This window comes from Pseudopodoces humilis, chromosome 6 (genome assembly GCF_049639895.1).
Source record: "Pseudopodoces humilis isolate 2021_Gansu_Grassland_sample_001 chromosome 6, ASM4963989v1, whole genome shotgun sequence".
Lineage (NCBI taxonomy): Eukaryota > Metazoa > Chordata > Aves > Passeriformes > Paridae > Pseudopodoces > Pseudopodoces humilis.
Window position 1 is genome coordinate 23,736,682 of NC_142205.1, and position 14,690 is coordinate 23,751,371.

The following is a 14,690-nucleotide window of genomic DNA, read 5'->3' on the forward strand; positions in this document are numbered from 1 at the left end:
GGTGTGATGAGCTGGAAAAACAGCAAGGGGCAAGGAGAGATGTGGGTTACAATCTGTGGAGGAACTGATCTCAGTGCTCAAGAGCCTACAAATAGGGATATTTGTGACTGGATGGTGAAATAAAACCAGTACCCATTTGTAGTGAAAGGATACAGCAGAAATCAGAAGAATTGACATTATATGTAGGAGGCTGTTAAAGATTTCCTAACGTGACCCACATGCCAGCTGAAAACAGGGACTAGAGAAAAATTCAAGCAAATATCCCATTACATTAAAAATCCCTCTCAGCCGTGTTTTCCAGGCAAATAATTTAATTTCTATAAATCTGCATCTGAAAAGCCATTGCACTTTAAATTTTCTTTTGCAATAGATTTCTTCCAGAAAAAAGAATGTTCCCCTCCCATACACCCCTGGGATGTACACCTCTGCATAAACAGATTAAAAGAGATAAAACAAGGCAGCTGTGCATCTCATTTAAGTGATGCTGCCACATGCTCCTGTGGCTTTTATTTTTGTCTGTGCTCTCTCACTTTCCTTCTGCTCATTAGAAGGAGCCTCTTCTTGTGATCCTGTTCAGCAGTGAAGTCTTTGCTTTGGAAGGGACGCTCTGGATCCTCTGTAAATTCCTCTACTGCACATTTCTACTGGTAACTAGCAGGGAAACCAAAAAGTGCCCTGTGAGAAGGGACAGCAGTTTGTGCCACTAAAAACCAAATGTTTACTTGCAAAGGCCAAACCAAAGTTGAGACCTGGGAGTTCATCCTTAACAAGCTGAACTTCAGCTCCCCACAAAACTCCCAAATTCTTGTGGGTTTGTATCCAGAAACGCAGAGAAAACAGATAAAGCAAGCCCTGGTCTGCTGCAATTACATGTTTCAATAAGTTTTGTACTCAGGTTGGTTTAGCAAAGTAAGCTGTCACCCCCAGCAGCAAGTAAAGCCGTGCTACAAGTTCAAAGGGGTTCTTGTGCCAAACACTGAGTGACCGTGCTCGAGGCTCTCTCTTCTCACAGCAACTTCACACTTTGAAGCTGAACAGCAGAACAAGGCCACAGATCAGACCAAAACATCCAGAACATCAAGGGAAACCAAAGAAGTGGTTAAATGTGAACATCAAGAAAAAGGACAAAAAAAAAAGGACATGAAAAAGTGTTCATCATAACCCTTGATGGCTGCTTTATCTACACTGTGGCTGTGGTAGGCTCTTTGGAAACATGAGGCTCTGAAAGTATAAAGGAGACAGGATTTGCAGGGAAAAGTAGTATCTTTTATTAGATCATCCAATAGTCAGGAAGAAGAGTGAAGCTTTGGGCATACAAAACCTCCTGGAAAACTTGTCTTTTTCAATTACGTTGATATTAACTCTACCTGCAATCTCACTTCGCTTTGGCTGCTTCCAGCCACCATGAATAGCAGTCTCTATGGGTGACCAGGACTCAACATTTGAGGGGGTTTTCCTTCCCCATCCCTCTGCTATTTTCTGGAGTATTTTTTGCTGCTGGGCTAACAAAGTAAGAATAATCATTGTATTTATCACACACGGCTTCATTTACTTACTAATTTATACCTTTTCGCTACTTTCAGACAGGTTTATCCAAAATCACACAGCAAAGCTGGGAGCACCAAGAGGCAAACCCTAACTCATGATTACAGACCTTTGCTTTAATCAAATATTATTTAGATTTATTTTCTGGAAATATTTTCTCCCTTTCAAGTAAAAAAGTGTGAGAAAATCATGCTGATAATAATGAAGAACTGTTTAATATCCTCATGGTTGAAATCCACATCTTGTATGCAGCTCCACAAATATGTCTTTAAATTCACTACTGGGAAAGTATCACAGCCACAGTAATTTCTATACAGAGAAAATTAACTAGGAGACACTTTTCTCCTCATGTGGATGGATTACTTTGTTTTGTTCTTAATGATCTCAAAACCTTAAAGAGTCAATGGTAAGTTTGCCAAACTCCTTCCAGGAATTACCTAAACTTTAATTATTTTTCAAAAGAAGACAAGGTAACACACTGAATGAAAATGCTCCTCTTATATTCAGTTGAACTGAAAACTGAAAATGTTTGGTTAATATTTTGCCCTAAAAAAAATAAGTATTGGGGAGACTGGACAAGTTGAAAGAAGTTGCACTGCTTTAAACCCCAAGCACTGACATACAAATTTTTTTTCTGGAACAATTAAGATTTCACACAAATTTAAGTATTGTTTCAGTCAAATCAAATGGGGTTTTTTTGAGAAGAAGACATCTACCCATCCAGCAACCAAAATATATGGGATATTTTATCCATGTAATCATTTCTCTCCAGTGGCGATCTGCCAAAGAGTGATACTAGGCTGCAGGCAAAAAGATCCCACAGAACTGAAGGGCTTCTACAGCAACAGGGCAGGCTCCTGAAAACTGAAAAATCTTATTTTCTGTGTCCAAAAGCTACAGGAGAATATGTCTTCTGTAATATTTGTTAAAAAAGAAAAAGAGTGTCACTGCCTTTACATCTGCTGAGAAAACACCCTTTTTCATGTAGTCTCTTTGTGAGCCCTGCTTTGCAAAGCTAGAGGCAGAGACGTATAGCGGCAACTATTTTTAGATCGCAAACTCTCATGGATTTTAAAAGGGCTTTTGCATATGGAAAGTAAAAAAAAGAAATGCAAAGTATTTCAGGAGAAGGATAAAATGATTCATATTATACAGCAGAAGGGAGGGGTTGGTGCTTTTATACCCTGCTGGTAGAGTTGCTAGTGGGAAGCTCAGCGACTGTGGGGAGGGCACTGCCACTGCCCCACAGGGTCCCCTGCCAGCCTCATCCAGCAGCTCTGGACTAGCTCCCCAGGGATGAGAAGAGAAACTACTACATAAAAAAAAATCCTGCTCTTTCAGTGGCTCGATGGAGACAGGGTGGCAACCTTCACTCTCCTCTAGCTGCCACATTGGTGGCTTCTCCCCCATGCTCACCGCCTTCCCTGGCCCATCGGATGGCCTGCATGAGGTGGGGATGAACGGGCAGGGAAGAAAGTTTGTGCTTTGAGATTACTTTGATGTGAGAGATGGTGGCAGACAATACTGACACTTTCTACCTCCCTCCTGAGGCATGCAACATCTTGATGGGAAAAAAAAACAAAAAAAAAACCCAAAAAGGGACAGAGAACAAGCTCCTCTTTACAAACAGAGCTGGGTATTTCAAGTCACAGAAAAATTTCTGCCAGCTTTTTCAGAAGTAAAAGCTCACAGGAGGAAAATGAACATTAGAGACAAAAATAATTAGACATTACCTTTAGTTGATTTTTTATTAACTTTGCTTAGTGGTGGCTGTGTGACTGCATGAGCATCTCTGTCCTACCATGTAGCAAAATCTGAGAGAGCTTCTGTGGCTCTTAACACTTCTGCAAACACATGGGTCACTTCAGATCTATTTGGATATGTCACCAGGAAGCAGCAGATGTATCTGATGATGATTTTGTGTTGGCAGACGAAGTCCTACCCCCTTGCACATGTTTTATGTTTGTCTGCTTCCCTTCATACACTGTTAATAAGGAGTTTCATGACTCCTGGGGGGTGTAAAATGACTATGATTATGCACATTTATCACTTTTAAAGGGAGATGAAGGCTAAATATGATGACCCAGGTAAATACTTGCTGCTTAACCCAGCATTAATCCTAGCAAAATACAGGCAATCACAACAGGATTCAAATGACAAAGAACTAAAGAACATGACTATAATTAATTCCAGTCAAAATGGTCTAATGGAAAGTAGATCTTGCCAGACTAACCCGATTGTCATTCCTAGATAAGCGTATAGATTCGCCTGAAAAATTGGGCTGAGCAGATACCTGAAGGAGTCCTGAAGGACATGTAATCTACTGCCATGAGTTAGTTGATTGCAATAGTAGCAACACTCAACACCAGCAGACTAGACCATACATATATTAGGTACCTGCTACTGACATCTCAAATATTTGTCATTGCAGGAATCATCATTAATGGACATGTTTCTAGAAAGGCCCAACAAGGACTAACAACACCTTCAATACTATTCAACATTTCTAACCAGTATCACAAAGTTAATTTAAAAACAATTAGAAAAATTCTGGGTGATATGGAAATTGACAAATCAGAAAACAGTGGGCAAGTGGGACAGTCAGAGCAATCTGGAACACTTAGTACATGAACACAGACAAATACAAAGTGTGTACTTCCAGGAAGAAATGTGCACAGAATGAGAAGCTCGGCTGCACAACCCACCAGAGAAACCATGGATGCAAGCAAAGAGTCTATTCACCTTTGATCAGGCTCACAGGAACATATTGCATGCATTTCCAGTGCCCAGATTTTAAAGAAATTAGCAGAAGGGGAGAAAAAACAAAAAACTGCAAAGAAGGATTCAAGTAATTTCAGGAGTTTCAAACAGTACTGTTTACTTTGTTTATTTAAAATGGAAATTAAATCAGCTTTCAGTCTGTAAGTACCTTCAATCAGAAGAAGTACCAAGACCTATAGAGCACTTCATTTAGTGGAGCAAACCATAAAAGTCAATGGCTAAAAGCTGATTTCAGGTAGTCAGGCAAGGAACAAGGCACATATTTTCACCAGTGTAATTAACACTGGAACCAAATGTCAGGTAAGAGATACAGCCACTGCTCACCAGAGACTGGAGACCTTCTGAGATACCACTTGAGTTAAATACAAGTTATGCATTAGTGAAAGTCAAAAAAATTACTGTGTTCAGCACAGGTGACTGAATGAAAGCTGTCAGTCAGATTACAGACCCTACAGGACCATTTCTGGTCTTACACACCTGAAGGTAAGATTCAACAGGAGTTGTAGTCCACACATTTCCCTTTGTCACACAGTACCAGATGATGTACTAACCACTGCTGAAACCAGTGAGAGTGCATGAGTTATGGTAACTCTGTATTTTTGGGAGGGGTGAGGGAGTTACTCTAAATTTTGGGTTTTCCTTGCACCGAACAATGCTGCTTATGGGATTTGCCAGTATCCCTATCGACCAATGCACAGGAGAAAAACATGATGTGATATAAATAATGCATAGTACATCACTGAGAGCTGGGGAGAATTATGAAGACTACTGCTTGCATTTTGCTCAGATTTTGCAACTGCCTCTCTACATGTTGGGGCAGTAGTTGGTTATTGCCTTCTTCCTTTCTGCATAGTTAGCATCTTCAAAGTATTTTCTCTCATGCAGCTCATACTGTACTACACATGCTTTTCTGCCTTTCAGAGATCAATTCAATCAACTTTTCACGGATCTACCCCAAGCACCACAAATTCAGGTAAAAAAGGAGCAGTTCCCTAGTGTTTATACATGACAAAAGCATGTTGTATGCTTCTTTCTTTGCTAAATTCCTATTTTCTTTTAGTATTACTATTTGAGGTGTATTTTTGCCTGTGCTGGAAGTTTAGAATATACAGGTCCAAGATATTTTGTTCTTATCCCATACCACTCTTCAAGTATCTTGGCTCACCTGAACAGTGAGATGTCCTAGGTCTAAAGACCAAGAAAAGCTTTTCACAGAAGGGGCTTCTATTTGATTTCTTTCTCTCTCCCAGTGGCTTCTACCTATTGCTGAACTGGAAAGTTGTTGTTAGGCTTTCATTTCTTTTTTTTTTTTTTCAGATTTATTTGAAGATGAATGGAAGGAGATGTATTAATGCTTCTCACTAACTAGCAGCAATTTAAGAGAAACTGTTCAAGGTAATAGCCAAAATTATTTCAGGTAAAACTATAGATGTATCTTTGAATAGTAGTAACCAAAGTAACCAAAAAAAGGAGCCCCAAAAGGAAATTAGGTTTATAAGCTGCAATGTCACTTGCAGAACAAGACAGATAAAGAGTTATGAAACATATGTTTGAAATTAGTATGACAAACCACCTGATATTTGGAATTTGGGATTACATGTATATCCCCACCTGAACACACCTTAATAATGTAGGACTTAATATTCTTAGAGATGAGTATCAGCAGATAACTTTCCACTGGGCACAGCTATAAAAATTTTGGCTGGAGACAAATTCCCGTGTCTGATCACTATGACTGCAACCTTTAAAAATGACTAGAACTTGAAATAAACTATTACCCACACTATTTTTATCACTGAATGGCAACATTACGTGGCAGGAGATTATTTACCTGGAATGCTCTCCAACTTTCTACGAAGCTCTTCATTTTCTTGTTGCAATGAAATTACCTCCTGCTCTAGCTCTTGACACCGAGGGCAGTAACCTTCTTCCTCTTCCTCCTCTTCCTCCTCTGGAAGTGTAGAAGATGATGGATGACCATGAGATTCCGATGTTGCTGGAGATGTCCATCCACCTAAAGTGTGTACTGGAGAGGCTGAAAGTGGATCCACATCTGCCAAATGGCTAAAATCATTTATTGATGAGGTGTTCTGAGAAGGGAAGCTCCCAGAAAGCAAATAGTTCTGAAGGGAATCAGTAAAAACTCTCAGAAAGGCTGAGGTTTGTTGTTTCTTTTGCATATACTGCATCTCTATGTCTAAAATGTCTGATGTCTGACTATGGACCATTTTCCCGAGCTGACATTGCTCTTGTCTTTCACTATAATTTGGGTTTTCCTGCTTTATACAAGAAATCATGGACTGAGAGTGATTGTTGTCCAGTAGTTTTCCACCACAATTTAAGAGACTTAGAACCCGGCTGCATTGTTGAGCAAAGGCATCCAGAATCATTCGACTCTCTGCAACAAAAGAAAAGATGAATCACAGAAACCTAATGCAAAAGGTTATGCCAGGCAGTAGCAGCTAGATGAATGTACATAACTGTTTACAGTAGCATGCATTTTATTTCTGAACATATTAAAATGATGGCTTCTGCTTTAATACTTCTGCAACACTGTGATTTAAAACAATCCTGACTCTGTTTCTATTTTGAGAGTGCCCTTGTGCCCTTGCTGTTAATCAGAAATGCAATGTGATGATAGACACAGCTTACTAACATCTTTCAGAGGGATTAAGTGAGGAAAATGGGGAAGAAATACAAATTACATCCAATTTGCTACAAGTTCAAGTAAGTACTGCCCTGAAAGTAATTTGAAGCTGCTGGAGGGCATTATCTGTACATCTCTGTAGGACTTTGCACCATACCTTTGTCCTATGCCCAGTTCCTCTCCAACAAGGCTTCCAAGCTTTGTTTTTTCTCCTTTTTGTCTCTGATGCACTTGTTTGACATTGGGCACAGGACATTCCACACAACTGACCCTCAAGTCTATGGAATTTGCTTCTGTTCCTTTTGCTCTAGGTTCCAGATGTGTCCAGGAACTACTCAGAGTGATAAGCAGAAACCCCTCTTCTTAAATCAAGCAAAGGCATCCTACAGGTTTGTGGGCAGGCCAGTGTGGCACAGTGGAGAGCAGAGTTCTTCAAGATGCTCTGCATACAATCAGGAAACTCTGCATTGGGTTGTGCAGCAGTTTCTGGAGACAGCAGCTCAGCTCTGGAAGTAGGATAGGGATGCCATGCTGCACCTAGTCAGCTTTGCCTCTCATGACAGGAGGTGTCATGTCTCAGGGAGCAACAGCAGCTACAAGCTGAACCTCCAGAGTGGGATGGCTCATTTCTGCAATGTCTACACATATACCTCAAGCTGCTAGAATACTTCCAGGACCCAGACAGAAAATAACCAAGATATTTATGACACAACTTGTTAGGCTCCCCAGTAAAAATAGTGCCTTTTACATTTTTTTTTACTTTATTCAAAGCTAATTTCCTCTAGGTATCTAAACAGATGTAACTAACATTTTGTATAAGAAAAAAAGACTGGTGGGTTAAAGCGCTGCCAATTTTGGAGAACACTTCTCAGGCAGGCTTGACTTTTAGAAAGCGACAAACACATTTACTTTTGAAAAGGCAACCTGCTACAGATACATAAGACTAAGCACCCCAAACCTTCATTTAGTGCAACTTCATCAGTAGCCTCATCACACCCATAATACATAAAGAACAGAAGTGTTCAGAATTCAGGCCTTTAAGAAGTGGCACTTTTCACAGCATTTCTTCAAGATCCAGAAGATACACTGTCTGGTGGAAAATCTACTTCACACTGAGGCCAGTACAGCTGGCCTGAAGAATATTTGAAACAACACTAATTTGCATTTGTACCATTCTCCAGATCTGTGTGAAGAGGGCAGGGCTGAAGCAGCATACAAATACTTTCAGTCTCAAATGCAGCCAGAGGAGACCTCCCTGGCACAAAACCAGCGGATGTGGTCTCCTGAGGACTAAACTGAAAGAACAGGAACCTGAGGTGGGCAGAACAAGCCCCAGCCCAGTGCTGGGTCATGAGGCTGCCTGGGGCCATGCAGGGTTTGCCCAGGGACTCCATGGGAAGAACTGCAGTGGCCCTAAGACCACTTCAAGTATCCTCACCATCACATTCCTGTAGAAGAGTTCAGACTAACGAGGGCAGATTTGTACAACACATCTTTGATCCAAAGCATTATGCAATACCCTCTGTCCACACTATGAACTCCACAGGGCAGAAATGCACAGGCACTGTGCCCCCTTTGCAAGTGGGTGCCCATGAGGTGCCAGGTGCTTCTCTTTTTCTACACTAACCTGAGGCCAGATGTCTTTAACCCTTACAATCAATGCAACTGCATAACAACACAGCAGATGTAATATGAATTAAAAGAACAGAATCCTAGTGACATGGCAGCTTTAAGATAGATAAACCAAAATGGAATCAGGAAATTCAAGCATCACTAACAACACCAAGCAAGATGTGCTTTCTTTGCCTTATTTCTTTCCACATTTCCCCTTTAAAATTATTACAAGATGATATTGACTGGAACTTTGCAATTCTACTACAGAATAGCTTTTCATTCATTTTAATCCTATAATCTGATTCCAGACCTGAAGTCATCTATACTGTTTGTATTTTAATCATTATTGTCCCTGCTCACAAAACAGTTACGTATTCTTTGCATATCCTTGTTGCATGGGGACAAGATATGAATGAAACAACTAATAAGGGATTAGACTATTATAAGAGATGTTACTCTAATATTACGGTTTATTCTAAAAACAGCAAAAGGTAACCTGACATTCAAATTACTAGTTTTGAAGAATACCAAAATACACATTAACACCAGTAAAGATTAAAATAATTATTAGTTTTGTTCTAAAATTTAATGCACTAGGCACATTCACTGTGATAGTGGCTTAAAATGTAACTGAAATTTTATCCAGAAATGACATTATTGATTTAATCTTCAGTATCAGTTCTACTACAAAGACACAATAACAGCAATTACTGGTTTTTTTCTTAACTTCAACCCATACTCAAAGGCATAAAAATGAGCCATGACAAAGTAGGGCTTGTTTGAAATGCTAACCCAGAGATGCACAAATGCTTTCTTTCTGGGGGCTGCTGGACAGCAATAGTGAGGGATGCTCCCAGCACATATTCTGGAAGTACCTGTCTCGGTGCTGAGGTAGGTTCTGATTTGAAGAGACTTCTACACCAGTAATGGTGCACACACCCACAGTCTGATCAACCCTAAATGAGAATGATAACTACAGTTCTTCCTTATGATGGAGAAAAAAATAAAAACAAATGGTGCCCATTTAGCATATATTGTAGAAATTGGGATTTCAGCTTTTACAGACTGACTATAATTAGAAATGCAAGCACTGTGCAATGTCTAATCACTTAAGAAATGACAAAAAGTTGTTTTTATGTGATTACTACTAAATAAACACCAATCTATGATTCTTAATAGATTTAATATAATGTATGTATTTTCTATAAAAGTAGGATCCTATTGAAATCACTGCACTGGACTAAAACAATGTAAACAGTTTATTAAAGTCTTATTGTGATATGCTTTTTCCCTATTACCTTGCTCACCAACCATGTAATTCTAATGTCTCAGACCCCAGAGTCTTTAGTCTTACAGAACTTCTATCGACATTAACTAGACATTTGCCTGGAGGTGGACTTGCTGGATAAGACCCATAAAGTGCTAAGAGAACGGGATTAAATTGCTAAAAACATAAGTATTCCTAATTAGATTGTTTGAGACTGCAAGCAACCAGAAGATACTATCATATGGCAAATCAGGTACCAGCTCCCAGACACAGCATTCATCTTCACATCTTTTTCTCATTGGACTAGGGGAAGTTCTTAACTATTCAACTGCCAGAATGAAAACAGGGTTTAGTATGAGCGAACATCTGAAGCTGAATCTGATAACTTACACTAATGCATCAGAAAAGATGTCTGGAAAATTTGGCAGGTATAACTTCAGCTTTTCCCACACCTAAGGATCTTTTCAATACTTAGATCAGACAGCTTTATTAATAAGTATTGTGTTGGGTCTCAGTGGCTCTGGATTCAGGTTGTGGCTTTTCCATAGTTTCCTTTGTGTTCTTGTGAAGCTGGTTTAAAAAGTCATCTTTATAAGTATTGAGTGGGTCTGAATACCATACATTCTCCCCTGCAGGGAATGTATTCATTGGTATTTAATTTTCAGCAAGATTGTGACGTTCAGGCTCCTTAGCAATTTCAATCATCTCACTCTTCACCTTGCAGTGATTCAGCCCTCTCACCTGATTATTTGTATTTCTTGATTTATTATAATATTTTTATTAATTGAGATCCTGGGGCAGCAACCTTCAACCCCTCAAACTGGCCTTTATCCGAGCATAGAGACTTGGTCATTACATATGACCATTGCTGTAAATATCTGTGCTTAGGTCACAAAATTGAGAGCATCTGACACCTCCTATGACCATGCATTGTTTTCTTGGACATTTTGCATGAAGATCATTGAGACAGTCCAGTGGATTAAGACTACAAGTGTCTGGCCATTTCAGTACTCATCTGAGAGAGCTACTTCCAGATGAAGGCTCACAGTTCCTATGGAAGGGTCAAAACACTGATCTTCACCTTTGCTGTTCACAGAACAACCTGTTTCTCTGTCTGGGCATAACAGAACTTTATAAACTGGTCGTTTCAAATATGCCATGGTTTTGGCATTGCTAACAGGTGTTACTAGCTCTGCTCTTCTTCCTCTGCTTTCCATGAAGGCCCACCCTAAATTTTAAGCTGCACTGCAAGGTCTACATCACACTTTCTTAAGGAAAAGGACTTTGGTAGATTATGGTACTGTCCAATGCACATACTACCAAAGACAGAGATACACATTATTTTCATACTAGGAAAATAATCTGGATAGATTAATAAATAATTGATGTTTTACAGAAGAAAATGGGTATCTGCTGGTGCTTTGAATGAGTCCATCCATGTGGCTCACAACAGCAGCAGCAGTCAGAGTAACCTCTAGAGGAGAGAGAAGGATTGTGTTGCAGTGCAGCTTCACATTTCTCATTTTAAGATGACATTTCTCATACAGGATCTTTCCCCACATGATGAGATCTCAAGCTAGATTTTTCTTCACCATGGCACTGGGTAGAGAATCCCTGCTATTCCTCCTTTCTCTAGCCCCTCTTCCTGCAATTCTGCTGGAGTCTGGAGGTGAGAGTGGTCTCTTAAGAGAGCACCTGAGGGAAAATCTGGTTAGTCTTGCAATGAGTTCTAACCATTAGCAAAAACTGCAAAAATATGGAAGCATCTTTAGTTGTGACTGTGTTTGAGGTGCTCACTTTTCAAAAGCAAACTTGGAGCTGTGAATCCCAAGGGGCCACAGAAATGTCATGCCTGAAGTTTAAGAATCAACTGCATTAAGTGTTTAAGTTGCTGGCACAGAGTTAGGCATTCCAGCAGTGGTGTTTTACTAGCTATTTCCTTACTGTTGCCTGCACAAGTGAGAAGGAATCAGCAAAAAGGGGTATCTCTGAAACTGAACTTAGGAAGTGGGTGTTCCTACAAAACTGCCCTACAGCACTCCACTTATTTTATTCAAGTAAGCACCTGCCAAGTGCTGAGGATAAACTAAGTGGGAAAACTGTACACATCATGGTTGTGACTGCCTTGTGGAGAATGCACAAGCAGCTGAACACCTACTAAGGGGATGATCTGTCCCTCCCTACAACACTTGAGATGAACCTCTGGCTAAGAGGTGTTCTAGCTCTGTTCCCCTTGCTACTGTGGGGAGCCCAGAGACCCCACAGGTGCTGGCTAAAGTACAGTGCATGGAGAACATGCAAATGCTCTCACTCTCCAGGGGCAAAACCCCAACTCTGGTTCCCCAGAGGCAGCCTGTGCTATTAAACTGGCTCACATATTAGTTAAGAGAATTTCAAGCCTCTGGACAATGCGGCTTCTCCACATACATACAGCACTGGGGTCCCAGCTAGCTTCCTGCTCATCTTAGCAGTGCTACAGCTCCCAAGAACAAGGTACATGGTGTTAATCCATCACCAAGCAGGAAGGATGGGCATATAGCTCAGCAAAACATCCCTACTCTGGGATTAAAATACCCAGGAGATCTAAACCTTGCTTATTGTTTTTTTTTGGTTTTTTGGTTTTTTATTGCCACAGAACATTTTGGGTTAGAAGGGACCTTAAAGTTCATGTAGTTCCAAAGCCTTTGCTGTAGGCAGAGGTATCTTCCACTAGACCAGGTGGAAGACCCCTTCCAAAGACCCATCCAACCTGGCCTTAAACACTGCCAGGGATGGAGCAGCCACAGCTTCTCAGGGTAACCTGTTTCAGTGGCTCATCATCCTCACAGTAAAAAGAAATTTCTGCATATCCTAAATTTGCCATCGTTCAGTTTGAACATATTACTCCTTGTCCTGTTGCTTCAGTTCTTCTTGAAGAGTCCCTCTACACCTTCCTTGTGGGCCCTCCTAAGACACTAGAAGGCTGCTATGAGGTCTCCACACAGCCTTCTCTTATCCAGGCTGAATTTCATAGTTTCCCCACTTTCTCAGCCTGTCTTCATAGGAAGGTGCTCCAGTCCCCTTAACAACTTCCTGGGCCACCACTGGTGACAACTCTCAGCTTCCAGCAACAACTTGTGCAAAATACCACTTGTACACACTGTAGCAAGTTTCTGGTTTGTTTTCTCCTGCTCTGTTTCTCTTGGCACTTAAACCTGAGAAAGGCTAAGTTGGGACCCATACAGGAACATAAAGTAAAGCCTGAATGAGCAGTTGAAGGAACAGGGACTCCAGAGAACTCTGGTGCATGAATGGCAGGTCCTTCACTATCTCTTTAGCACAGAACTAAACCAAGACAAGCTCCAAAGCCTGCTCTAGTGCCTGGTTAGCACAATGTACTCAGGGAAAGAAAGTCCAAACTTCTGCTCATCAAAGCCCAGAGGGCTTTGCTGTGAATATGGCCTCATATATCATCTGACCAGACAGCTGAATGTTTTCCATGGCGTAATCTGCTTCTGTAAAGAAATGTAGGTGTCACATTTGTCATAAGTGTTTTGATTGTGGGCCAAAAAGAATAGTTAAATACCACCATTTGAGCATTTCATATAAGAAGCAATTTCATGAGGAAAGATGACCTTCTGCCACGATTCATGGAACTATGTCCCAGAGATGTGAATTCTCTGGCTAATCTATTCAAGTGTTAAACTTTTTTGGTAAAGTACTTGAATTTTTTGTAACAAGACATGATAAATTCATCCAGAACAAGGCTACTTCTAAGCCAAAACAGGCATTAAAACATAGCCATATATCCTATTAACTAGCATATCTCCCAGTTTAGTAAGGAAATGTCATCACATTTGTTACAAAGGCAAACAGCAACATACCAAAACAGGATCCAATTTTTCTAAATAAATAAATCAATGATGTGTCAAAAATTAACAGATGAGTTAATATACCCGATGTTATCAAAACCAGATGGTGCTTCATAATATTCATCCTGTTCAGTCAAACCCTGAATATATTCTGGACCATCAGTATATAAAATAGGATGCTGCTATTTGTGATGGCAAACAAAAGCAATCATGCCTGCCAAGCACATACTATAACAGGCAGCATTTCAGCTCTGCTAGACAGAAAGTAATTAGAATGCTTTTAATGTCCAAAAGAATGATGCTGATAGGCTGCCACAGATGTGTAGATTTATGAATATTTATATGGTGGTTTATAGCTGACACTTTTATCAGTTGAAGAAGATAAAATATCTGCCTGACTCAAAAGCTTGACAGTCAGGTTAATAAAATCTCATTAAAGAGAATGACCTATGCAATTATATAGGATTTATTGTAATTCATTTTTGATTGTACTCTGCTTAAAGATGCAATTTCCCATTTCCTGATGCCAAATTTAGGTTGCATATCAAGATCTACGTGGTTTTTAACTCCAAGCCATCACTAGAGGAAAGATATGCGTTCAGCATCTCGGTATCTTACACCTTTAAAGAAAAAAAATAAAAAATAATTTGATCTCCTGTTTGTCACTGCATCTTATGAAAACGGTGCAGGCAAGCAGCCGATCTATTTTCTTTCTGTTAAAATCACCACCTCTCTATCAGCAGCCTCTCCATTACCAGCAGCTCCTCCGGTAGCCGGCCCCAGCCTGCCGCCCTCCCCGGCGGAGCAGGGCCAAGCGGAGCGGAGCGGCCGGCCCGGGGCTCCCCCCGTCCGCCCCCGGCAGCAGCTCCAGCTCCAGCTCCAGCTCCCTCCCGCAGGTGCGCACCGGCCGGCGCCCGCCTGCCCCGCCAAGTCCTGCACAGCCCCCGCCGCCCCCTGCCCACCGCCCCGGGCCCCGCCCGCCGCG

General features: G+C 40.8%; 1 protein-coding gene across 2 annotated transcripts in view; it reads right to left on the minus strand.

Moving 5' to 3' along the window:
• BEND4 (BEN domain containing 4) overlaps positions 1-14,690 on the minus strand; it is a 28,952-nt gene that overhangs the window by 13,681 nt on the left and 581 nt on the right. For both annotated transcript variants that reach the window (XM_088056650.1, XM_005517749.3), the window contains exon 2: positions 6,158-6,724. In XM_088056650.1, coding sequence (XP_087912776.1) covers positions 6,158-6,724 — 567 coding nt within the window. The remainder of the gene's footprint in view (positions 1-6,157; positions 6,725-14,690) is intronic.